A 26716-nucleotide genomic window follows, 5' to 3' on the forward strand; every position below is an offset into this window, starting at 1 on the left:
TGAAAGAGTTTGAAAGTTATAAATGCTAAGCTTCCACAACAACATCAACAACGTAACTGCCTCAAATTAAGGTTAGGCTAATAGACATTATCTTATTCAATACTCTAATATAATTTGTAAGACTGTCATGGCAATTCAATACAAATCTGATCAGTTTTAAATTTTTATTTTTGTCAAAGGTATAGAACTTACACTTTTGTATATTTCCTCCTATTTTCATGATTAGAACATATATATGTACTACATTGAATATAATATATCCTCACTTATACATATTTCTCAAGAATCCCAAAGTATTATCCATTGAAGATGCGTTGACAGGAGGAAATACAACACCATGAAGTCTAAGCTGATGTTGATCAATTCGTTTGTCACATAGAGAGACGAAGAATGTGAAGGAGGTGGTGCGTTAGTGAAAGGGTGGAGAGAATGAAAGTGTTGTTAGCAGAAATTGGTCATATATTTTTTGTGTGAACATCGTTTATGTAAAGAACATTATTTTGGTAAGTTTTGTTTGTAGTTTGGTCGGAAAAACCAGTTAAAGTAGAGGCCAAAGTTATGTTTTCGCTTAGATTGTTGCACCTCCAATGCAAATAATGTAAATGGGTATGTATATGGGTGTGTATGTGTCCATAATCCATTGCATAAAGTAAGTAGAAAACCTTAAGTGATTGGCATGAATTCTGCCGTGTAATCTTTTGTGTGCTCTACCAGTTCTAAATACAAAATCAAATCAACTTTTACTTTGACGGAAAATGATTGACGAGTAGTAACAAACACGCTTAGCTATAAATTATCGCTTGAAAACATGTATTGCTAACTAATTGTTGTCATGAAGGATAGATAATAGCATTTCAGGCCGACAAATTATAGTTTTATTGTACAAAATTAAGATTTCATACTTTTAATTCATTCACATTACTACCCAAAGAAAATAAAACATGATTTGCTGCCATTTCTTATCATGAAAAAAAAATTCTTCACTCTGTATATAAGCTTATAAAGAATATTTTCTTACTAACATCTAGAATGAATATAGACATCAAGATTAACAATTCAGAAACTCAGCAAACTAATATCATTAACAAAAGTAAAAGAAAAGATTCAAACTACATTTGATATTGTTCAACAAAAAAAAAATCTACAAAATAAAATAGCTACATATCAATTTATTAACACTTAAGCATTGTCTTATAAATTTTAAAAATTAATCCGCGCGTAGAGCGGTATATCCCCTAGTATATTATAATTTGTGCTTTTCTGATTATTTATTATTATTTAATAGCAAAATAGTGTTTTTTCAACTACAGTATTTACCTTTTAATAAATTATTAAATTATTTACCAATATATTAATAAATATTGGACTGATGAAAATGTTAATAAATTATTTACCAATATATATTGGACTGATTATTAAAATACATCTATGCACTGATTATTTATTTATATTTATTTTTATATATTTGCCTATTATTATTAATGATTTTTTCAAAAGTCAAAAAGCTATTTTTTCTGTTAACCAATTAAACGAATATCCCAATTTATTATTCAATTTGTAAATTAGTTAATGATTTTAGCAATAGTCAAAACTCAAAAACCTTTTTTTTATTTATCAAAACCTTTTTTTTTTAATTTATCAAAACCTTTTTTAGATATATTAAATGATAATAAAGTAAAAAAGAGAACCATCCAGTCTGGCCATATATATATATATTGGGCACACATTAACAATCATTATTACGCAGTTAAAAACACTAAACGTAACAAAGAAAAAAGCTTTAATTGGTCACATTTGTTTTGTGATATTGATCATGGCAAAGTTATCATGTTCGTATTTCCTTGTACTCATGCTTGTGTTCTCAGGTACAATTTCTTACGTTACCATTTCCAAAGATCTGAAAAATGTTAATTATATAATAAATATATATAGTTTGTGATCATAACATGATGTGTAACTAATTTTGTAGGATCTTTAATCGTTGAAAGAGCTGAGGGGAAGCAATGTCATTTGACGATTGACAAAGAAACTCCATGTAATCTTGTTGATTGCCGTTTAAGCTGCTATAGTGGCTACAATGGAGTTGGAAAGTGTTTTGACGATCGTAAAGTAAAGGGACCTTCTAATTGTGGTTGTCTCTACAATTGTTAGAGCTACAGTTTTATAAAAGTGTGTCTGTCGTCATATAATAAATATTCGATTTCCTTATAATCGATATGAATAAAAACTAGGTCTCCATCAAGAGACAGATGTTTGGCCTACTTTGGTTACTGAATTAGAGTTATTTCATAATCTTAGATCTTCTTTCATAAATATTTTGATTCGTTATCTTATTCCTCGAATTAATAATATTTGTATCGATAGTCTTGCAAAAGATGTTCGAGTACGAGATTATTCTTTTTCCCATGTAAGTTTGTTGGTTCCGAAATAGTTGTTTTTATCAGTTTTTTCGAACAAATTTAATAATTTACGGTGATTTTGATGTCAAAGAAAGAAAAAAAAACTAGGTCTCCATCATTCTTTATGACTTAATTTACAAAAACTATGGGATTTCAGTCACTTTATTGTTATTCTAGTTTTCACCATGAAATATGGTCTTTTTCTTTTTAAAACTACTTATTCACAATGAATGACGATCTATTTCCCCCACGAATATCGAAAATAAACACAGTACTCAGAGTTTGAAAGCAAATTACGACTTTGCAAATCAGACTAAATTAAAGATAACTAGAATCGGATCCGCGCTACAGCGCGCGGGGAAATTCTCACGGATACATGTGGCCCATAACGGATTGAAATATGTTAATATTATCATGAATTCAATTAAATTATATAAAATACAAATAATGAGAAATTTGTATTAATGTTTAAAATAAAGACACGAAAATATTGTGTAAGTAATTAATTTTGGGGATTTTTCCAAAATGATGAATATAAAGTAACAATCAATTAAGTTGCCAAAATGAAACTATGTAGTTAAAGAAATATTAATTGTAATTGTTTATACATTGTGTAATTCCTCTGTAACATAGAAAACATTAGTTTTAATTAAAAAATAGTTTTGTATTAAAATTTTATTTGGAAAATAGTGAATTAATCCTACATTTTTCAGTATGGCGTAAAGGTTAGATAATTTTTATTCTGCATAAATTTAGTGCTAGGACCTGACCCGCGCTACAGCGCGGAGGAATGTTTTAGTGTTATTAGAGCAGATAACAATATATAAGATGTTAGGGATACGGTTTAATATATAGATTTTTGTTCCTCCTATTTGCTATTGCTGCTCAAAACACATAAAAATAGAGCATTTATTACATTGTGAGTTTTAAAGATTTTGTAGACCATTATTTTAAAACGGTAGTATACAACTCTAAGAAACTGGTTAGTGAAATATGTAATAAAACGGGATATAAATAGAATAAAATAATAATATACTTAAGATGTGGTTGTCGAATATTATTTTAAAATTTTTTGTTTGTTAAAATTAATATGTACATAATACTATGTATTTATTTTTCTAGGCGTCATATACATGCTGAATGTATACCCTGAATGTGCTGACCATATTATATAAAAATAATTTTAAGTAAAATAGTGGTTTTTCAAAATATGTTATTTTTTAGTAACATAAATTGGGCAATATGTTTTTATTGATACACCTAAAAACTTGGGTCTGGGTTTAGTTTTCTAGAGATTTCTGATGTGGGCTACGTTGGCCTTTTAGGATAACTTTTTTTTTTAAAACCTCTATCTTGATAACAGGAAAATGAATCGAGTTTACTACATTTCTTCCATCAAAGAAAACATTTTTCATCGTTTACTCTTCATCTTCCATTCGATCAACCTTAGATCCCAAATCTTCCAATCTTCCACATATTTTTCATAGAGCTGTTAAATCTGACTTGTTTACACAACCAATTACTCTAAAGCAATTCGGTGGGATTATGTGGTTGATCAAAGTGCCAATCGGATTGATTCAATTTCGCCCAAATAGTTTCCCGAATCAATTAAACAATTCAATTGGATTCGTAAGTTGTTTTATATTCTCAGTTGCTTTTCTTTATATTGTTTCGATTACATAGGACTATACTCTTACCCTATATGTATCCAAAACAATCGATCTTATATTTGAAAACCATAATTGTATAGCCAAAACAATAATTTCAGCTTATTTACAGTATTTTGTATATGATTACTTGACATATTATACATTTTATGCAGTAGATGTTGAAGAATATAAAATCGTGTTGATCAATAGTTTCTCTTGATGGACGTCATGTTGATCAGAGTCATACCATAAACATGGTTCGTAACTCTGAATTTTCCCACAGATTTAGTCAATGAAAACGTTTCAATGATCACCCAATTTCCAGTGATGATCATTTTCTGGAATTTTCCAAATTATGGCTTCTTTACCGTTACATGAATGTGGGTACCCTAGTTTTTTAAAAAATAGTAGTAGATTTGAAAACAATAAACAGCTAAATATAGTTCAAATGAAACAATGGCAATAGAGTAGAGAAAACTTACATAAATATCTGCTAAAACCATTTTGATAGTCTCTCTGGAGAAGACGGTATATTGCTTCCAAGAATGAATAGTTTCACTTGAATCCTCCATCCTGTTTTGAATGGTTTGATTGTTTGCAAATCTGTGATAGGTGTGATTTCGGCAGCCATTGGAGAAGGTCTGGTAGGAGTGATTTCGGGAGCCATTGGAGAAGGTCTGGTAGGAGAGAAAGGAAGGTATGGTGTATTGGTCCTTTTGATAATAAAGTTATATTTATAGGAAGGAATTACTAATGAACAATTAGGTAAAATCTTGTTCGTGTATTTTAGGGGATATTCATCAAATATCTAATTACCGTGAGTGAAGCTATTGTTTATAGGTGTAACTAATTATCGCTTTTTCTCTATTAAACGAATTAGGGAATTTAAAAAGCAGTTATGGTTAGCTTCCAAATTTGCAACCGATATTGGTATCTTTTTAGTATATTGATGAGACTGTTTAGGGATTTTACAAATTTGCAAAAGAGATTGCTATATTTTTAATATATTGATGAGATTTTTTAGAGATTTAACAAATATGCAAAGGAGATTGCTATCTTTTATATGAGATTTGTTTCCGAATTTTTTGCGAAATTTTGGGGTTACTATTTGTGATATAGAGGTAAATCCCTTTATGGAAACCCAACTAATGTCGTTTTTTTTTAAAGTTCTTTATAGATGTTTGGAGCTCCTAAGGTCTATGTCTTCCATATAAAGCCCACCATTTGTCAAGTATATCCGATTTCGAAATTTCGGGTTTGTTTTTAAATAAAACCCAATTCAACTAACACTAAAATCACTTTTAACCTTCTCGCTGATGTTTCTAGTTGTTGACGTGAGGGGTATTTTTGTCCGTTGTATAAGTTGTACTTCTCTTTTACTATAATAGGGATTAAATAGAAGATCTACAAAGATACTTTAGTCTAATTATTTATTAAATCAAACTATTTCTAGTCAACTTTTTTAGTGGGAGATTAGTTTTGATGTCCTACGCCGGTTATCTATATTAACATTTTTGCACCAGTTTTGTCAAAGTAGTCTTGAAGTTTGACGGTATTTTCAACCAATGCCATTATCATTAAAACATTTTAAAAAAAATGAAAGATAAAATCGAAATATGCAAAAATAAGGTATGTGAATTAAATATCCTCCTATCAATCCAGTATAATGTTCCTAAATTATCTCCACCTCCGAACCTAATTTTCTGTAAAACTAAACAAAATTTTTGCCATTCCAATATAGGAAAATCTATATTCGCTCCAATCAATCATATTCAATTACTTCAAATTTTTTAATTTTAAAAAAATTCCTCCAGATTTTCCTTCTTCAATATATAGAAAATCTAAAGAGTTCCTCTACTAAATATAAAATATTTAATCTACAACAAGATTTGTGGAAAACTAACACTACCAAATAAAATCCCTAAAAAATACATAAAAAAAAATCTTAACTTCCTAAACATTCTGATTTCTATAAAGCAATTAATTTTATAAAAGATTTAAAATATATTATTTAAAAAACTTTAATAAAATTAAATGATTATGGGATGGGTTATGATTGATATTCTTATAAATTTAAAATGTCAATAATTCATCGCTACGACCATCGGTTTTATATACTCAAAAGTAATAAATTTCTAAAGATATAATTTATATAGAAAATATAGGCATGTGGTATTCCGTTAAAAGATGGTCCTCACAATTAAGTCTATCGGGATTACAGATTTTAGCAAGGTACGTCTGCGGTTGGCGGGTTGTCCCGAAAACTACAAATATAAGATTAAAATAAATATATTATATATAAATAATATTTTTACATAGTTATGTATATATAATTCGTGAAATATGTGATAATGTGAGGAAATCTAATGTATACCAATTAAGATATTTACAAAGTATCAATATTATAAGTTATTTTAAAATTTCTTTTTTTTCTTTGCCACTAATTTTTTAAGGAATAATTAATATAAAATTTAGGTTGAGGACATGCTTTGGCATAACTTTAACGAACGCGGTATTAGTGGGTTGACCCGCTGCGGTCCAAGAAAAAAGAAATGTGGACCGACCTGTTTGACACCTCTATATACATGATTATTATAAACAAACTGGTACAACTTAATAATATAAAAGGATATTAATAAGTTTTGTAATGAATTCTGGCTCATCCTCCGTATATTTTTTTCTTAGATTGGTGAAATTAATTTATAACAAAAATAAATTATTGTGTTGTATACCACAGATTAATTCGTAGAATTAACAATCAAAGTGCAACTATACAATCTTAAAAATCAAATAAAACTTATAAAATTAACTAACAATTACAACTTGAAATTTAATGATTTTAGTAAAAGAAATAATTCCACGGTGTACCGCAGGTTAAAATCTAGTAGTTCTATAAAAATTAAGATATGTGTGTTTATTGTAATTATTAGGATTTGAGTCACAAATATTATAAATCAAAGATTATATACACTACACATTAATCTTTAATCTTTTAGTATCAAAATTGAAAAATAGTAAGGTTTTAGAATATATACTAGATTTTAACCCGCGGGACACCGCGTGCATATAGTTTTATTATTATTATTTATATTTTATATTCTATTTGTTTGTTAAATATTGGATGTTTTATAAATAGAGAAATAAATTAATTTTCCGGCTGCTTGTGCGACTAAATATTTATATTAATTTTTTAACCTGTAATAAATGATCATTTTTTATTATATTTAGTTTGTTTTGTTTAGTGTTTGAGATTCTATTTCGATTTTTAACTATTATAACAAAAAAATAAGCGATCTAAATACATAATAAGTCATTTATATGATGTGATTAAGTCACATTTTTCCTAATGAATTAATTATTTTACACAATCTTAGGTAAAACAAATTGATTTTATATGTCAGATATTATAATATTTATAATGTTGGCAAATAATAAAATAAGGATTTAACCCGTGTTAGCACATATTTAATAATATTTTATTAATTCCAACATGTACTTTTTATAACCACATTATATAGTATTTTTTTTAATTTTACATATTCATAATAATTTAAAATTTATTAAATTTATATATATATATTAATTATAATATTTAAATAATTAGAAGTTTTTCTTACGTTAAGAATCAAAACTCACAGGTTAAAAAATAAAATAGAAATATATCATAGTTTTTGTTTCTATATAATATTGATTGCTGTTTTTTATTTTTGATTTGAATGAAATGTAAAATATTTAAGAAACAAAATCTGAAATGATATTATTTTTGAAAAGTTTTTAGGGATTAAATTTGTAAATAAGTTTTTAAATACATATAACTTCAAGAGTAAAACACCAAATGTACTTCAAAAATATTAATATAGATTTAGAAAACAAAATCTGTCGTGATAATATTTATGGAAATTTTTGAAGAGTTAATGTTATAAATAAAAAATTGAATAAGTAAAACTAAAAGGACATAACACAAAATGTACTTCAAAAATGTTAATATAGATTATTATGAGTTAAAAAGAAGAAGATTTGGAACCTGAGAGATTTCCATTTCCGTTGAGTATATATTTTCGTTGCCATAATCAGTTTCCGAGTTTTTTTTTTTTTTTTTGGTTAGATATTTGGTTTCCGAGTGCTTTTAACTTTCTAAAGAATTTGGTTAGATATTTATCTTTATAGATAAGCTTGTTTTAATTTGGTAAATGAGTTGATGATTAGAGAATGGATTTTGATTGGAGTGATTATAGGCACAGTACTTATGAATAAATGCATCAAATAATTTGAGTAATTAGACTTAGAAATAGATCAGTCGGTACTACAATTTTATTGAGGACACCGATTCGTTTTTCTATAATTATGGTTAATGTATATTGTAAAGAATCCATTTAAAGAAAGATCTCCTTTCGTCCAAAACAAAAAAGGTAAGATCTCTAAAAAAATTTAAAGTTACCAAATGTTTAGAGATCCTGCTTTGGATGATAGTGATACTTAAACAAAGAAAAAAAGAACACACCATACCTAGCAACCAGTATATAATAGTATACACATAACCATTTATACACAGCCATTTAAACATTAATCAAACAAAGGACCCTTCCGTAGCACCTCTAGTTTCACAAAACTTCGGTCTTTGTTTAGCTGTAATATATATTGATCATGGCCAAGTTATCATGTTCTTATTTCCTTGTACTCATGCTTGTGTTGTCAGGTAATTTCATACGTTTCCATATTTATAAGCATACAAAATATACATGTACATGATAATTTTGTGGAATTGTGATTGATCATATGTATATACCACGATGTTTTACTTTTGTAGTTTTTCTAATGGTTGCAAGAGCTGAGGATAAGCGATGTCATTTGACGATTAAAAAGGAAACTCCATGTGATCTTGTCGATTGCCGTTTAAGCTGCTTTTCTTATTACAATGGAGTTGGCAAATGTTTTGACGATCCTAAAGTCGGAGGGCCTCAAAATTGTGGTTGTCTATTTAATTGTTAGATGTGTTTTCTTTATAACCATTGTGGTGATTAGTGATATTACAATTTAATTTTTAATATATCTAAAAGATCTTCATCCTTCCGTATGTCATCCATTTGCAGTCTGAATGATTTGTTTTGGAAAATTTCGGAGATGTCCTCAATATGATGATTTGATTTCCCTTGTCCATTTTGAACCAAAACATAGTTTAAGGGAGAAATATTGGTTTAGGATTTAGAAAGAATTTTAATGACTTTATGTTCTTGCTGATTGTTAGAATCATAGAAAATTGAAAGTTAAAAATGAAGGATTCTAAGAGATTGTTTAGGAAGTATTTTAAAATCTTGATGATTTGTTTTTTCTAATCTTGTAAAATCTTTCTATTTGATGAAAGAGTTTTCATGACTTTTGTTATGAAGGAAATGATATAAAATCCTAAACCAATAACATAAAATTTGAATTCATTAACAATCCAAGATTCTTTTGTTTTACTTGAATAACATAAAACTTTTAATGACTTTATAAAACTTTTAATCCAATAACACTAGATTTATCAAGATTTTAGATAACTTTTTACAAATCCAGAACCAATAACACCAAATTTTTAAAGAGTTTTTAAAAGTTTTGATTGAATAACAACATATTTTACCTAACTTTTAAAGTCATTAAAATTCTTTTTAAATCCTAAACCAATACCTCCCCCTAAGATCAGAAAAGTAACCAACTCAGAACAATAAGGCTTCTAATACCATATCGAACTTTATAAATTATAAACTAAATATAAAGTGGATGCCACGATCGGCGTTACGCAGAAGGGATTCACTATATATATGCTGATTCGTGTTTTACAATTTTTTGCATAAATCCATTCACTTCTCTTTAAGTATTTCTTAACTTTATTTTTACATACTTTGAGATTTTTATGTTATTAAAGAAATAATTCCAAGCGTTTTTTAAAAAAATTCGTAGAGAATTAATGTACTAATTTCTGTCAAAAAAACAAAACAACTTTAGCGAAACAGAGCACACGAGACTTTTATAAATTAACTACTGCCTTTCGAACTGAACCAAAGTTGAAACTTCCAATTTTCGTCGGTTAAGTTTTAATTTTTGGAATTTCATCGGTTTAAGAGTGAACTCGTTCAATCATAAATAAACCGGTTTAATGACAAGCAAATAGAATATTTTTATAATGTTATATTTATTCATATGAGCATATCGTCAAGGTATAATTTAAGGCACCATTTAAAGATTGTTCTTTTTTTTCTGTCTAAACTAACAATTGTAAACGCAAGTGCAAAATTGGTTTTTATTTCCGGTACAAACGCCATTCCCGTTGTACTTTTGATAACAAATTGGTATGCATTCTTGAAAAGTGCATGGCTTGCTAAGCTTCACGTTCACTGAACATCTTTTTATATTTGCCCCCTCTGCACTTGGTGAAGCCAACAAAGCTAAACGACAAAAAAAAAATTATTAAAAAGATTACAAATTAATCTTAAGTAAGTGATCATCATCGTCCATCTATCTAATCCGTCATGTCACACTTAATCGCGTTTTTTATTGTCGTAAATCTAAATAATTATGTGTTTCATTAGATTTTTTTCTAAACAGACTAACGAATGACCCGACTCCTGCTGGCTGCTTAAATGATGATATAGCTCGAAGCACGGTTTCAATTAATATTTAAGTTTTATTACATGTTCAATAATGATATAAAAAGGCGTATGAACCTGTACCTGAGAGAATAAAGATTGAGATGAGCAGATACGAACACAATAGCTTGGCCATGACTTGTTGGTAATTATTTGTTTGGAGAATTTTTTTGATATTGAACGTTGATGGAGTCATAGAGAGGAGAACGTTTATATAGATTACAAGTGAGCAGAGAAACATGCATAGATAAAAACTCTTTTTAGGAAACATGCATATTCAAAACAAAATGTGAAGACTTTGAGTCTTTGACCAAAAACTAAGCGAAGAGAGTCAAATTATTTGATTTGAATACGCGATATAGTAAGAATTCATTCACTTAATGTAAATAGTATAAAAAACAAAAGAACTAAAAAATGCATCCACTTTTTTTTTGGCAACAAATAAATTAATTTCCCTATTATTATTCTCTACTTTCATAGTTTTATTTATGCTTTGACATTTTTATTTTTATTAACCTAAATAATGGAAACCTTATTATCCAATGGTCAAAGGTTTAAAAGTTTATATATTCCATCTAATAATGATGTAATGAGGACCAAAGAAAAATAAAAGATTAGACCCAAATATGGTCGATGATGTCGGCCTAAAAAAAAAATACACACCATGCTATTCAATTTCTCGGCAATCGGCATAACTAAATCTTATGATACGAATGACCGTTAAATTTGCAATAATTAATAAGATATCGACTTATTATATAAGACGATCTTAGACTAATAGATCGAATCATTTATCTTATTAATTGTATCATTCAGATGTTGACACATGTAAATTCTAAATTTATTAATATTTTAAAAATAAAATTGTAAAAATTTAAAATCTACCATAAAAAAGTTTTATATAAAAGTAAAATAGAGAAAATAAAACCTAATTTTATTTAAAATCTTAAAAAAACTTTAGTAAATTTCCAAATGTAAAACAAAAGTTTTGTTTTTAACAGTTTTAAAAATATTAGAAGAGAATTATAAGAAAATTATAAAATTTCAACAGCTTTAAAATTTAGAAAATATCATTATAAAGAAATTATGTATATATATATATCATAAAATTCAAAACTATAATAATGTATATATATATATCATAAAATTCAAAACTATAATATTGTTTATTTTAATTTTAAGTTGCTAATTTTACACGAAAAAGGATTGCTTTTTATATAAGATTTAAAAAAATGATACAATGATGACAAAAAAAAAATAATGATTGTGAAAATTATACAATAATTATTGTTTCTAAAAAAAATGTAAATACTCACCTTTACATACAGAAAAAGATTGTTGAAGGAAAAAAAAGATAGATCGTCTCATATTATTTTAACCAATCAAATAATTCATTCAAAAAACTGTTATTGTAATATATAAGATAAGAATATATAAGATTAACGTATGCATTTTTGTAACTATAAAAATGTTAAAGTGGAGAGACATATAATAGGTTATTTAATGTGTTCATAAAGACAATTTGTTGGTAACAGTAAAAACTAAAGAGTATATTTTAACAGTAAAATATATTTGTGTTTACAAATACATTTTTAGTGGTAATGTAGATTAGATTTCTAAATGGATATACATTAGTGTATTATAGCAAAAAAAAAAAATTTGTGTGTACAAATATCATTCGCCTCGATCTCTAAACCTTGATTTTTTTTTTATGGTTTTACAGATTGCCCATAAAATTCATGGTAATTGAAAAAGTTGATCAGGATTACCCTGTTGAGAGGCTTCCCTCCTGAAAACAAAATCCAAATTCGAGTACACCGACTCATATGGAAAACCCTATGATGATACCGAATTATATGTCGGTTTGGGTTTACAAATGAGATGGTTAGGGTTTAGATTTTACAATTATAGGGATATTATATGTCAGTTTGGATTTATAAGTGAGATAGTTAGGCTTGAAATTTTACAATTAGAATGAAATTATATATCGGTTTGGGTTTATAAAAGAGTGGTTTAAGTTATTAGTTTTATAATAATTTATACATATTTTATTTTTTTTATTTTATAATGAGGTAAAGAAAGATGTTCACCCCGCAATATTTAACTTTTCTTAATTAAAAGTATACGGAAATTGTTTCCTTAATTTGTTTTGCTTATTAATTTAATTTTGAATTATTTTTTAAATGAAATATTAGATAGAACATACTGATTGGTTGAGAGGGGAGAAGAGTAAACCTAAGTATTTTTCTTTACTTTTATAGATAGTTTTTACTTACTAAAAATATTTACTTTATATTCTTTGTTAAAATTAATTTTATTTTAAAAACTCTAAACCCGCACATCGGGCGGGTCCTAATCTGGTATATTAATAATATTCATCCGCATACTTGTGCCGCCAAAAAAAAATTAAAAAAAATAATATTGACACAAAGATTCATTTTAATTAAGTAAAAACTTAAAATTCAAATTATTTTTAGTATCCATTAATGTCTCGAAACCTATATGTAAAAGTAAAATTAATATATTAGATGTGCAAAAACTAATACTATGACTTAACCAAATATATATACAAATTACTCACAACTAACAAATGAATATATGAAGCACACTGGGTTAGAAAACGAAAGGTAAGAAAGGACATTGTATGATTGATTCTATTTTTGGATCACGAAAATGCGAATAATTGCGAGTCTGAGACGAGGCCACGACTTCTTGACAAGATTCTTGATGATAAGAAAATTAATGGAGCAGCTGAGCTGAAGAAAATGACGAGGAAACATGGAGTAGGCTCACTCTCTTCTTTATCCAATTTTCAGTGGTCCAAATTAATAACCACCTTTCAAAAATACCCATAAAAAATCCAAAAGAACCTATTACCATCAAAGAATATAATTTAATTTTTTTCTTAAACCTAACGACATACTAACATAATCAGGGGATAGTGTTAATCTATAGATATGGTGGTGAACTGATTAAAACGCAATACTTTTGGTATAACGTGCTAAGAAAATCAGGGAATAATGTTAATCTAATAATTATTTGATTGACCTAGTTGAAGACACTTTTTAATTTTAAGTATGATTTTATGGGATGGATATAAAAAAATTTCTATGTATAATAATACATACTCCCTCCGATTAAAAACAGTTGTTATTTTAGGTCTAATTTTTTTTTTCAGTTTTGTTGTTGTTCTCTCTTTCCAATGTCAGTTTTAGTAGAAATTATCTCATTTCCTCTTCTTAAATGAATAAAAAATAAATCTTTTAGAATTCTAATAGTCAAATAAAAATATAATACAACATTTATCTGTTTTGTTTTCTTAATTTATGTGAAAAATTATAGAACGATAAGTAACACAAGGAGAAGAAAAAAACTCTTTCAGTGAAGTAATTTAATTGCTATAAATGAATAGGGTGGGAAGGTGCATATAGTAATCAGCGTAGTCAATCCTACACTTTTAACATTCATTCACTTTCCTTTTTCAATTATCTCTGCTTAGATGTATGTTGTCATGTCTACCCTTATATATAAATGAACACAGAATAGATGTAAGAAAATAAAAAACAAACAAAAATATGAACAAAGAATAATAGTAAAAAAGTCACTTTCATTTGTTATCTCTAATTTACAAAGCATTAGTAGCTTTCATTTGTTGTGATATTGATCATGGCCAAAATATCATGTTCTTATTATTTCCTCATAATCATGCTTGTGTTCTCAGGTAATTTCATGATTTCCCCTTCCAAACATGAAAAGTATTCATTTTTTTAACATTACATAAAATATTTTAGTGGGCGCACATATATCACCTCATAACATGATATTATTATTTTATATTCAGCGGTTGAGAAAGCTAAGGGAAATCTATGTACTAAAATCATCAATCCAGAAACTCCATATTGTGACCTTGTTGACTGTCGTCTAAACTGCTATATGGGATACAATGGAGTTGGAAAATGTTTGAAAACCAAACTTGGTAGAGATCCTAAATGTGTTTGTACTTATAATTGTTAAAGAGACAAATTTTCTAAATAATAATATATTAAAATTAAGAAAATAATTTCCTTGATTCTATATGAATAAAATTCTGGAAGTTCTTCAGGCCTTTTTTTTTTTTTTTTTTATCAACGTTCTTCAAGCCTTCTTATGATTGAATATATAACAATTAGAAAAAAAAATAGGAGATTTCAGTCACCTTTATTGATAAGTTTTAAAACAATTACGGCTAGATTTGGAATAAAAAAAACTAATGATACAAATTAATAAAATATATAATGTTAATGATCTTAATTTTACTAACCAAACTTTTAGAGCTCTTCATCATTTCTTGAATTTCTTATGATGATGATGAACAGTTTCAAAAAAAAAGAAAAATATCAAAATATTTTCATCATTTTTTAGTGTTTATTTACATCGTTATTTATAATGTATATATATTTTTGGATGATTTTTAACATTTATAATGTTAATCTACGGTATGTATATCTATACCATGATTTTAACATTCTACCATAATCAGCACATAAGTGAAACAACCATTTGACTACATATTCATTCTTCCTCCGAGGACTTATTGTCTTTCAAAATAAGAGCTACAGCGTAATAACCTTACGGCTATAAACATAACATAACATCCACTTTGTCCAAAAAAAATAATATATAAAACATATATACAGTAAAATCTCTATAAATTAATAATGTTGGAACCATGAAAATCTATTAATTTATAGAGGTTTTAATTTATCGATAAATTAATAATTCAAAATTTATAGAGAAGTTTTCCTAAATTGGTAAAAAAAAATTAAAAATAAGATTTAATCGTTATAACTAATATTTTTATAAAATCAATTACAAGGAATATAACAATTATAATGTTTTGAATATAACACTCAAAGATTTTTATATAGTAAAAAAGTTAAAAATAAACTCTAATAAAAATTAATATATATATATATTTAGATAATTTTATATAATTATTAATTTATATTATTGATGGGACCATATATTTACAAATAATTTTCAAAAAAATTATTATCTTATTATATTATCGAATTGTATCAAAAATTACACTAGTCCCTTCTTGGGACCGGAAAAATTATTAATTTATAGAGATTAATAATTTATCGAGTATTAATTTATAGAGGTTCTATTGTAATACTCATTTTGCCAATTTAACAAAAATTTCATCAATGAACTCTAACTACCTCTATTAATTTTTTGAATTTTGACAACGTTTTATATACAGTATCTAATCCACGCTGTTACCCTTCGAAAGTTCATAATTATTACATCGACGTTGATGTTTTGCATAAAAATCACGTGGGAGTTAAGCATGACAACGTAGTAAAATTTCACTTTATATTCAGGGCCAATCTTGTTCATCCATATGCACAAAAAGAAATAATTGAGAAAAGCCTCAGCAATGACGTTTTCTCGTAGCCGCTCGGTTTCCTTCTTCATCCTCGCTCTATTCGCCGTCTTGATCAATCCGGCGATCTCTTCACGTGCATCATCCCTCATCAAGCTCCCTAACTCTGACGAAACTCCCGACGAATCTCCCAGCGAATCTCAAGTCATCGCTCACTGCGCGGCCTGGAGATTAGCTGTGGAGACCGACAATGCCGGCAAGTGGAAGGTGGTTCCTCGCGGATGCGTTGTCTACGTTAAAAACTACTACAGCAGTGGCCAGTTCGACGCGGATTACGACGTACTCGTTGTTTACATCACCAACTACGCTAAAACGATCAAGCTTGCCGGCAACGGCAAGGACGCATGGGTCTTTGACATCGATGAGACGCTTCTCTCGAATTTCCCGTACTACAAGGCTCATGGTTACGGGTAATAATAATGCCCCATGCTCTCTCCATTATTATAGCCCTTGTATTTTGTTTCATTCATAATGTTTTTTTTTTCATTTATAAAGTCATAATGATTATTATTTGCTTAACTTCGTTGACCATTAGATCTGGTTCTCGGTTTAAGAGCTTTTTTGTGCTATTTTTCTTATTTAATTTGCATTATTTTTGCTATATATCGTACTAATTGGTGCAAGTGATTTTGTTTAATTGTGGATTTAGGTCTGAGCCGTACGACAATACTCAATTCAATAGGTGGGTTGTAACAGGAAAAGCCCAAGCTTTTGATGCGAGCTTGAGGCTTTACAATGTTCTCAAGGAACTTGGTTTCACAATCATTCTGCTAACCGGCCGAGATGAAAGTCAAAGGAGTATTACTGAGAAAAATCTCCTCTACGCCGGTTATTCCGGTTGGAACCGACTCCTCTTGAGGTAAAGCTATAATGTTTTCTCTTGCTTTTGGTCTAAATCATTAAGTGGACTTGGAAGAAAAAGACAAGAAAGAAAAAAAAAAAATCATGGGTTACGTCTTTTACGTTTGATTGTTATAAGAGCTACTTGTGTATAATATTTTTCTCTACGATATTTGACTTTAAGAAGGAAAAAAAAAATTATTGATTTTAACATCTCAACAGCTCTAAAATTTATTTCACTAATTAACTAATTTAGCCATCTACTAGACTAAACTTATGAACAGGTGGTATATGAGGAAAAAATATATTAAGGTTTATAGACTTTTGGTTAATCTAATAATTGATGCAGGGGTCATGAAGATCAAGGGAAAGCAGCAACACAGTACAAATCAGAACAGAGAGCAAAAGTGCTTAAAGAAGGCTATACAATACATGGAAGTACAGGCGATCAATGGAGTGACTTGCAAGGTTTTGCCTTGGCCGCTCGTTCCTTCAAAGTCCCAAATCCATTGTACTACATTGCTTGATAATCTAACTAGTAATATGTTAGCATGGATTTATGCTTGAATACGAAACTTATGAATGTATTCTCGTAATTCACCGAAATAATGTACCCTGTCCTTTTTTTGTTTAGTACGATTATTATGTTAGTGAGAGAAAAGGGAGCCAAATAAAGAAACCAAATAATCATATTATATTAATTGAGAAGTACATTTATAAAAATAACATTAAAAGTGTTAAAAATTATATTGAAATGCCATTAAAAATAGTAAGAAAATAGTTAGAATCTTTAAGGATAATTAAGATAATTTAACTAGAGTAAATAAAAAATTACTGTATTAAAAATAAGATATTTAGAAATATTCATTCAGTTAAACAGCTAAGATTTATACAGATTTTTTTGACAATAATTTCTGCAACAAGAATTTGATTGTAAATAGGCTGGATGAATTGCTAATAATAAATAACAAAATAACAAAAAAAAAATATTTCAAATTTAATTCAAATAAAATGTTCAACCCACGGCGTAAATGCATAAAAAATGCTTAAATCCAGTAAAATGGTTCCACAAATATTTTCTAAATTAATGGTTTTGATGACTTAGTAAAACTGTCGGCGTAAATCAAGTAATGTTATTATTCCAATCCGTCCAAGAATATATCCGGTAAAATCATTGGAAACGATTTGATAGTACACTCATATCCACCCGAATGACTGATATATTGAACCGTGCATACCCCTTGAGGTAAATAAAGGTACCAGTACCACTATCACTATCAATAATTGAATAGAAACAGTATGCTCAGCTAGTTCTACATTGAAGAAAATATTTTTTTTGAAGTGTACTGCAGCGGTACAAGGTTAGTGGTAGTCATCAAAACCATTAATTTAGAAAATATTTGTGGAACCATTTTACTGGATTTAAGCGTTTTTTATACCTTTTGTATTCTATTTTTAATGTTTCTTAAAAATGATAAAATTTCCTATGGTAAAACCTAAAAAGATGACTTAACACGCTTATTAATAATTAAAATTATTGGTTTAGTAAGAGTCGCAAAAAGATAACTAAAATTAAAGGCTGAGAATTGAACATGTTACCTTATGTAGAAAGCACTAATCTCTAATTAGTCAGTCAATCACATAGCCAAATCCGCTTCCCGACGAGATTGCAACTTAAAGCTAGATCCCAAAAAAAAAACTTAATTTTCAATTGAAAAGTAACTTAGTTTCCATTAAAAAAATAAAACTCTGTATGTGATTAGCGCGTTATAAAGAATTAACCTATCATTTTCTTCTTTTTGAACATCTAAATATATTTTCATTTGAAAAATATTAGGGTGAACCTAGTTGTTCACTTCTTCATTTTCAACCAATCATAATTTTCTATACATTATTTTATTTAATAAATAAATAAAATTAAATTAAAAAACAAAACAGATTAAGAAAACAAATTATGTATACTTTTAATTAAGAAAAGTTAAATATTGGCTTGGTTTAGATTTTACAATTAAAATAAAATTATGTTTTGGTTTGGGTTTACAAATAAGATGACTAGGATTTAGATTTAACAATTAATACGAAATTATATGTCGGTTTGGGTTTATAAATGAAGTGGTAAGGGTTTAGATTTTATAATTAAAACGAAATTATATGTCGGTTTGGGTTTACAAATGAAGTGGTTAGGGTTTAAATTTTATAATTAAAACGAAATTATATGTCGGTTTGGGTTTACAAATGCAATGGTTAAGGTTTAGATTTTACAATTGGAATGAAATTATATGTCGGTTTGGATTATAAAAAAGCGGTTTAAGTTTTTAATTTTATAATAATATATACAGATTTGTTTTTTTATTTTATAAAGAAGTGAATAAATATGTTATTAAATGTATTATGACATGTCAGATTATTATTGGTTAAAATAAAGAGAAGTGAATAAAAAGATTCACCTCCTTAGGAGTGAACCCAAGAATTGTTCTTTTAATTTGTTGAATGTCTAATCTTGACTTGTAGTCTTTTATAGTAGTATATGTTTCATTAAACTATATATGGTCATTTGGTTTTTACATTTTTTGGAAACGTTTTGAATTACCTCTTTTACACCATCATATCTTCTAATCCAGCCTGTGTGTGAACAACGACTGAACATTGTAGTTCTCAATAACAAATCACGCGGGTGTAATACGACATCGTTTCATCTTTTTTTTAATATACGCGAGCAATCTTCTTCTAATTCCATCTGCACACAAAGACAAAATACTTAGAAAACCAAAAAAACAAAAAGCCTCTCGAAAAATGTTTTCTCGTAGTTCAAGCTCGATTACGTTCTTCTTCATCGTCTCTTTCTTAGCCGTCTTAGTGAATCCGGCGATCTCTTCTCGGGCCTCCTCGTTCTTCACCAAGCACCCGCAGCATTCTTCCATCGCTTCCAACTGCGAGAGCTGGAGATTGGCCTCCGAGACCAACAATGCAGGAAGCTGGAAGGTGGTTCCGTCCAGATGTGTTAACTCCGTTAAAAACTATATCACTGGAGGCCAGTTCGACAATGATTACAACATCGTTGCTCGTTACGTCATCGCCTATGCTAAAAGGGTCAAGCTTGGCGGAGATGGCAAGGACGCGTGGGTCTTTGATATCGATGAGACGCTTCTCTCAAATCTTGAGTACTACAAGGCTCATGGTTACGGGTAATTTTATGTCCATAATCTCTCTTTTATTAGTCCTTGGATTCTGTGTTATTTACACTAATGTTCTTTTTTTCTATAATCAAGCTCATAAAAAAAAGTCATTGACTAACTTCGTTGACCATCAAACCGGGAAAATTTGTACATGCAGATCTAGTTCTCGGTTTAAGATTTTTTTTTTTTTTCCCTTTTTCTGTATTTTACTTTTGTATGCATTATTTTTGGTAGTGTATACTTGATTATTTGTATTTGGTGCAAATGATTTGTATATGGTGGATTTAGGTCTGAACCATACGACGATACTAAATTCAATGAGTGGGCGGTTCAAGGAAAAGCACCAGCTTTTGATGCGAGCTTGAAGCTCTACAAAGCTCTCAAGAGACTTGGTTTCACTATCATTCTGCTAACCGGCAGAGATGAAAGTCAAAGAAGTATTACTGCGAAAAATCTCCGGGACGCCGGTTATTTCGGTTGGAACCGATTTCTCTTGAGGTAAAAAAGCTATACCAAAATGATTATAATCTATTTATGAGTAAAAATTAGGAAACCTAATTCTTAATCTTGTAGTTATATACAATATTTGAAAGTAAAAAACCAACATCTCTGAAAAATAATTTACCAATCTACTAACTATTTTGTTCATAATGGGGGAAAAAAAAAACTAATTAAGGTTGTTTTTTGGTCAATGTGATTGATGTAGGGGTAAAAATGATCAAGGAAAAACAGCAACACAGTACAAATCAGAGCAGAGATCAAAAGTGGTTAAAGAAGGCTACAAAATTCATGGAAGTACCGGCGATCAATGGAGTGATTTGCAAGGTTTTGCCGTGGCTGCTCGTTCCTTTAAAGTCCCAAATCCGATGTACTACATTGCTTGATCATCGACTACTGGTATGTTTAAATGATTTAGAATTTATGTATGAATAAGAATTATATGAAAGTATATCGTAATTCACCGAACATAAGGACCGCTAATTCTTAATGTCTTATGTACCATGTTCTTATTGATTTGATATGCCTGAGAGAGAGAGAGAGAGAGAGAGAGAGAGAGAGAGAGAGAGAGAGAGAGAGAGTGAAACTATTTTTAAAAGCATCTTTTTATTTCATTCTCGAAGTAACTCAAGGTACGATAACATTTAGAATGTATAGGTCTGGTTTAACAGCATATGATATAGTATCTCAGCATATACTATTTTTGTGCTTAGATATATTAGTCAAAAAGAACTAATCGTCAGATATTATTAATCTCTGTTCTTAGATATTTTATTCATCATTCAAGCATCAGTTTTTTTTTTTTCAAACATTCCAAGCAACTAACGTATAACATTAGATGTCATTCCAAGCAATTTGGACTTTTTTGGATCAAAATTTTGAAATAATTTACCCATGCTTTCAAATTTAAGCACTTTTGGTGTGACAAAAAGACAAAATTAGATGGCAGACAAAGACACGTGTAAAAACATATCGATACATGTGAAGAGGAGAGAAATGCCGATCATCTTTCACTGCTGACAACTTGGTCTAACGTCGAAATCTCCAATCACAAGAATCTCTTTTTGAATTGCAGCAAAACACCAATTAAGACTTGAAAAAGAAACTCATTCTTCGATCCCGCAACAAAAGATTCCATCTAAACACCTTAAATCTGAACTTAAGAGACATCACCAGTACAAGCTAAAATATATATATATATATATATATATATATATATATATATATCCATTACTCCAATTAGCCTTGGTAGAAGAGAAAAACACATCAGTCTCAAACCAAAGGAACCAAAAACAAATCAAACCACCACCAAAAGTCGATCTACAAAAGTAAAATCAGATATTATTTCCACATTATTTGTATTGAAAGTAAAATTTGGCAGTGAGATGGAAGTAATAAATATACATATTCTAGTATCTCACTGCCACATTTCAAACTAGTGAACCAAAGAAAAAAAGTTAAACGAACTCTGCATCTTTTCGTTTTGATGTTTCAGATGGTTTAATTTGTGAAGTTTCTCATCTCCCTCTACCGCATTTTTCAACAACCATAATAGGCATAATCATCATAGAGCTGCATCATCAACGTTGTGAATCGTTTTAGAGTTGCAATTTTGTATCATATTACTTGTCGCGACCACACAAAAGAAATTATAATTAGCCAATACCCATACGAAATTAGAAATTAAATGGTTTTCTCATAATTAATTCAGTTTAATAACATACGAGATATATCTCAGCTTAGCAAAGGTAAACACAACCACACGTATGAGGTCCTTCACAATGGCCATCCCCGTCGTACGTTTTAGAACAAATTTCGTTGCATTTTGGAAAACTGCATGGCCTGATAAGTTTTATGGCGCGAGTACACAACTTTGGTCCCTCTCCTTGTGAAATTGCCAAAGCCAAAGAAGCTAAAAACAAAAACAAAACAAAATTGACAAGTTTACGATAATAATTAATATTTAAGTATATTAAATAAACGTACGAGCATACTCTATGTGATAATGATTAGTTCAAAAGTATGGGAACCTAGAATTTCGAAAATATGTGATGGTACAATATTATTAGTTTACAAAACTAACCATCGATCCATCGCTTCAAGTCACACTCGATAATTATATATGAATTAAATAAATTATATGTTTTAAAAAGACTGAAGAACCTGACTCTGTTTAAATAATCAGATGCATCGATTGCAAAAAAATAATATCTGAGTTTTATAACATGTTTAATGAAATCTAAAGTTTACCTGAGAGAAGAAGCATGGAGATGAACAAATACGAATACAAAAGTTTGGACATGACTTGCAGAGAAAAATAGAGGATACTGTTGATCTATTAATTTTTTTTTGTTTGGAGAAACTTTTTAATATTTGAACATCGGATAGAGAAAGAACGTTTTTATATACAGTAGAGAAAAATAAATAGAAACTCTTTTCAGGAAGATCTTTGACCAAAACGTAAAAAGGGTAAATAAATAATTGTAATGTGGAGAGAATCAAATTATTTAATTTGAACACGACATAGTCAAATTATTTAATTTAATGTGGAGAGAATCAAATTTATGTTCCTAAGACTTTTTTTTTTATCAAAAATAAATATATAATCAGCATATCTTATAAGATTTTACGTTACGAAATATGAAAAAGAAGCAACAAATCATTTACTTTCCTTTTCTTAAGAAGTTTTTTTTTTTTTTTTTTTGTATTAGAAGTAAAATTTGGCCGTGAGATTCTAGAATATGTATATATTTTTTTTATCCTCAAGTAATTTGGCCATGTCTCGCGAAAAATGAGAGGATACTGTTAACTAAGTTAACACCGGTTTGTGGGATAGAAAAGGGAACGGCTATATTATTAATTAATTTTTGTGCTTGTTAAGGTTCAATCACTCAAAAGATACTAAACACCAAAAAATCACTCGAAAGATACTAGAATATATATTCTCAAAAGCATATTTTAGTTTATTCATCTCCAAGTAATTAACAAACATACGAGATCTCAGCTTAGCAATCGTAAACACAAGCGCAAATATCTTTGTTCTTTTCGGGGCAAAGGCCATCCCCGTCAAACTTCGTACCACAAAATGTTTTGCATTCTTGAAAATTGCATGGCTTGCTAAGTTGTTCGATCGCACTACACCTTTTTGGTCCGTCTCCCTCTGAAGTTGCCAAAGCTAAAAAACAAAGAACTTATTTTAAATAAGCTTACAAAAATAATTTCAGTATATTAAATAAACGTACGAGCAGTATAATGATTAGTTCAGAAGTATGGAAACATAGAATTTCAAAAATATGTGATGGTACAATATTATTAGTTGCAAACGAATTAACCATCGATCTATCGTGTCAAGTCACAATCTCAATAGTTTTTTATGAATTAAATTAATTATATGTTTTAAAAACACTGAAGAAACTGACTCTGATTTAACAATCAGATGCACGATTGCAAAAAGAAAAAGAAAAAAAAGGAGTTTTATAACATGTTTAATGAAATCTTAAGGTAATTTGCCTGAGAGAACAAACATGGAGATGAACAAATACGAATACAAAAGTTTAGACATGACTTGCAGAGAAAATTAGAGGATACTATTGAACTTTTTTTGATATTTGAAGTGGGAGGATAGACTTAAAATATGTTTATATATAGATTTACAAGTGACAAGAGAAACGTACATAACATTAAACCAAAAAAAAAAAACTCTTTATGGGAACATATCTACTAAAATGAATGTGAATGAGAGAATAAAAACATTATTTGAATCCCGTATATATTAAAAGAGAAGCATTCTTGAAAAAAAGCTAATGTGTCGTCGCCATAGAGCTTTGTGTCCAATTTATTATTTACCCTTAATATTCTATAATATTACATAAAACTGTCATGCTATTCAATTTATTTATATACACAAATTTTAAAATTGGTAAATATTATTCAAATATTAATAAATATTATTCCCTACATGTTTTCGAAATTATTTTCAAAACCTATGTATTATAATACAATAAAAAAATTATAACAGGAGATGTAAAAAATATTTATTTAAATTATATTTTCAAAAATATAAATAATATTATTTCTTATTGTTTAAAATTTTTTGACCAAAAATTGAAATTAATTTTGAATGATATATATATTGGAAAATATTTAAAAAAACATTTGACGGCATCTTAAATTTATTTTAAACTATAAAATATTTAAACTTATGCAAATCCTAATTTTCAGTTTTCCCTAAAGAAAATTTCTCATATATAAGACAAACGTATATTAAAGATTCCTTAATTTCAAAATTAACATATTAAAAAATATAAAATCTGATATATTTTAATATTATTTCATAAAAATTTTGAGGGATGAGTTTTAATAGATAAAAAAATATTATACCCCTTATGGAGTATGGCTACCGGGACGGGTTTGATCCGTTTAAGAATTTAGGTTATTCGTTTCGAGAAGTTTTAATCGTTTTGATGGTTTTTATCCGTTTCATAATTTACAAGTTTTATACAATTATGATTAATCACTAATTCAGTAAACGTTTAATTCGGGTATGTTGTTTTGTGAATCTTAATTTTATGCTAAAACCTTTATTATTTCAAAAATCACAAATTGAATGAAACCAAACTATAATATGAGTTTGAACTGTAAATGATTTAACAAATAATTATATCTATAAATTGTAACTTTATGCGTACATAATATATTACCAATCTTATAGTAAACATAGTTTTTGAAATCAATCACGCACGTACGTGCGGGTCTATACCTAATAATCGATTTAGTAAAAAATATTACATTGCTATAAAGAATTCGATTCATCATTTATACTATTAATTGGAAAGCACACTTAGGTATAAAAAAAAATAGAAAAACAAGAATTTCATATATTGCCTCTGTTAGAAAGGGTGTATCCAAGCAGTTTTAAAAGCATGGTAACCCGTTTACAAAACAAAAGACGCGGATCTTATGTTGGGTCGGATATGTTCCGTTCGGATCATGAATAATGACATCGGTTGCTTTTTCATTTGCTATCACATCTTCGTGAAAAGTGAAAACTAAAAAACAATAATCATTATAAGATACCATAAAAATCGTGCTGAATATTAATTATAATATATTTGATTACCATTTTTTACATTTAAACAGAAAGATAAACGTTGACATATATAGGTACCATAATTGTGAAATCCCGAATCTTGCTGAATATTAACTAATATGATATTAGCATTTAAATTGACAGTAAATAAAATATATCTCTCTAATAAGTGGTACTTGACATAGCTATTACAATTTAACTAATAATTCGAACTTGAATTTTTTCTCCAAATCGTGATTAACGCGATTCGAATTTGATTTTTTTCTCCAAATCTATAAACTAAATGTAAATCTTTCTAACACAAAATCTATATATGAACATTAAAATCTATAAAAGCAGAAAATCTAATGTATTGCCTAAAACGTCGTTAACAACCTTTATTGCTAAGTTTTATGCTTGCCCACTGATCCTCTTTATAAATAAGTACTACTCTTATCATTGATTCACAAACCAAACCACGTATTACTTCAATATAAAAAATTCTTTGTTGTAAAATACTTGTGGACTCCATAGACCGGCCCGCTCACAGTCCGTTAGGACATGGCCATTCGGCCATTTACTGTCCGCACATGTACGGCCCATCGACCATAGCTTTACGGCCCATGGCCATTGCTGTACGGCCCATGGCCTATCTTATGTACTCTATTGCTTTATGGGCTTTAGCCCTTGTACTCCTATTATATATACATGTATGCTCGACATTAATCAATAAGACTAAGAGATTTCACTTCCTAAATTCTCTAGTTTACAACACGTTATCAGCACGATAGTCTCTAACCCTAAACCCTAAAAGCAGCCGCCGCTTCCTAAACCCTAAAACCCTAAGGCAGCCGCCGATCTTCTTCTCTCTTCCACAAACCCTAAACCATCTTTCTTTCTTGCTCCCATCCGAGATCAAACCTTTTTCTGTTCGAAGATCTCCTTGTTCACGAGCATACCTTAAGCTCGTGATCAAGCTTCTATCGACAGCTTGATCGAGGATCTTGGTCCGTGTTCGGGGGTGAGTTCGTCTGT

At 28.7% G+C, this 26716-nt stretch overlaps 6 protein-coding genes and 1 long non-coding RNA gene across 8 annotated transcripts; 5 read left to right on the forward strand and 2 right to left on the reverse strand.

Moving 5' to 3' along the window:
- Positions 1758–2270, forward strand: LOC104721934 (defensin-like protein 159). Its single transcript, XM_010440011.1, has 2 exons — positions 1758–1865; positions 1970–2270. Exons 1-2 carry the CDS (start codon positions 1814–1816, stop codon positions 2149–2151), a joined length of 234 nt encoding a protein of 77 aa, XP_010438313.1. The 5' UTR covers positions 1758–1813; the 3' UTR covers positions 2152–2270.
- On the forward strand, positions 8597–9076 carry LOC104721935 (defensin-like protein 159). Its single transcript, XM_010440012.2, has 2 exons — positions 8597–8744; positions 8856–9076. Exons 1-2 carry the CDS (start codon positions 8693–8695, stop codon positions 9035–9037), a joined length of 234 nt encoding a protein of 77 aa, XP_010438314.1. The 5' UTR covers positions 8597–8692; the 3' UTR covers positions 9038–9076.
- LOC109127467 (defensin-like protein 163) lies at positions 10264–10836 on the reverse strand. Its single transcript, XM_019232236.1, has 2 exons — positions 10756–10836; positions 10264–10470 (listed from the first exon to the last, which is right to left on the reverse strand). Exons 1-2 carry the CDS (start codon positions 10805–10807, stop codon positions 10292–10294), a joined length of 231 nt encoding a protein of 76 aa, XP_019087781.1. The 5' UTR covers positions 10808–10836; the 3' UTR covers positions 10264–10291.
- On the forward strand, positions 14256–14685 carry LOC109127468 (putative defensin-like protein 158). Of its 2 annotated transcripts, none has more exons than XM_019232237.1 (2): positions 14256–14392; positions 14504–14685. In XM_019232237.1, the coding sequence occupies exons 1-2, from the start codon at positions 14338–14340 to the stop codon at positions 14683–14685; spliced, it is 237 nt and encodes a 78-aa protein (XP_019087782.1). In that variant the 5' UTR covers positions 14256–14337. The 2 variants fall into 2 exon arrangements, with proteins under 2 accessions (XP_019087782.1, XP_019087783.1); XM_019232238.1 differs by having other exon boundaries at positions 14513–14685.
- On the forward strand, positions 16051–17587 carry LOC104721936 (acid phosphatase 1). The gene is made up of 3 exons (XM_010440013.2): positions 16051–16509; positions 16749–16958; positions 17289–17587. Exons 1-3 carry the CDS (start codon positions 16094–16096, stop codon positions 17464–17466), a joined length of 804 nt encoding a protein of 267 aa, XP_010438315.1. The 5' UTR covers positions 16051–16093; the 3' UTR covers positions 17467–17587.
- Positions 19642–21129, forward strand: LOC104721937 (acid phosphatase 1-like). Its single transcript, XM_010440014.1, has 3 exons — positions 19642–20124; positions 20404–20613; positions 20822–21129. Exons 1-3 carry the CDS (start codon positions 19733–19735, stop codon positions 20997–20999), a joined length of 780 nt encoding a protein of 259 aa, XP_010438316.1. The 5' UTR covers positions 19642–19732; the 3' UTR covers positions 21000–21129.
- LOC104721939 lies at positions 22115–22975 on the reverse strand. Its single transcript, XR_757095.1, has 3 exons — positions 22864–22975; positions 22338–22525; positions 22115–22185 (listed from the first exon to the last, which is right to left on the reverse strand). It is a non-coding gene; the product is annotated as an uncharacterized LOC104721939 (long non-coding RNA).

This window comes from Camelina sativa, chromosome 11, assembly GCF_000633955.1.
Source record: "Camelina sativa cultivar DH55 chromosome 11, Cs, whole genome shotgun sequence".
NCBI classification, from domain to species: domain Eukaryota; kingdom Viridiplantae; phylum Streptophyta; class Magnoliopsida; order Brassicales; family Brassicaceae; genus Camelina; species Camelina sativa.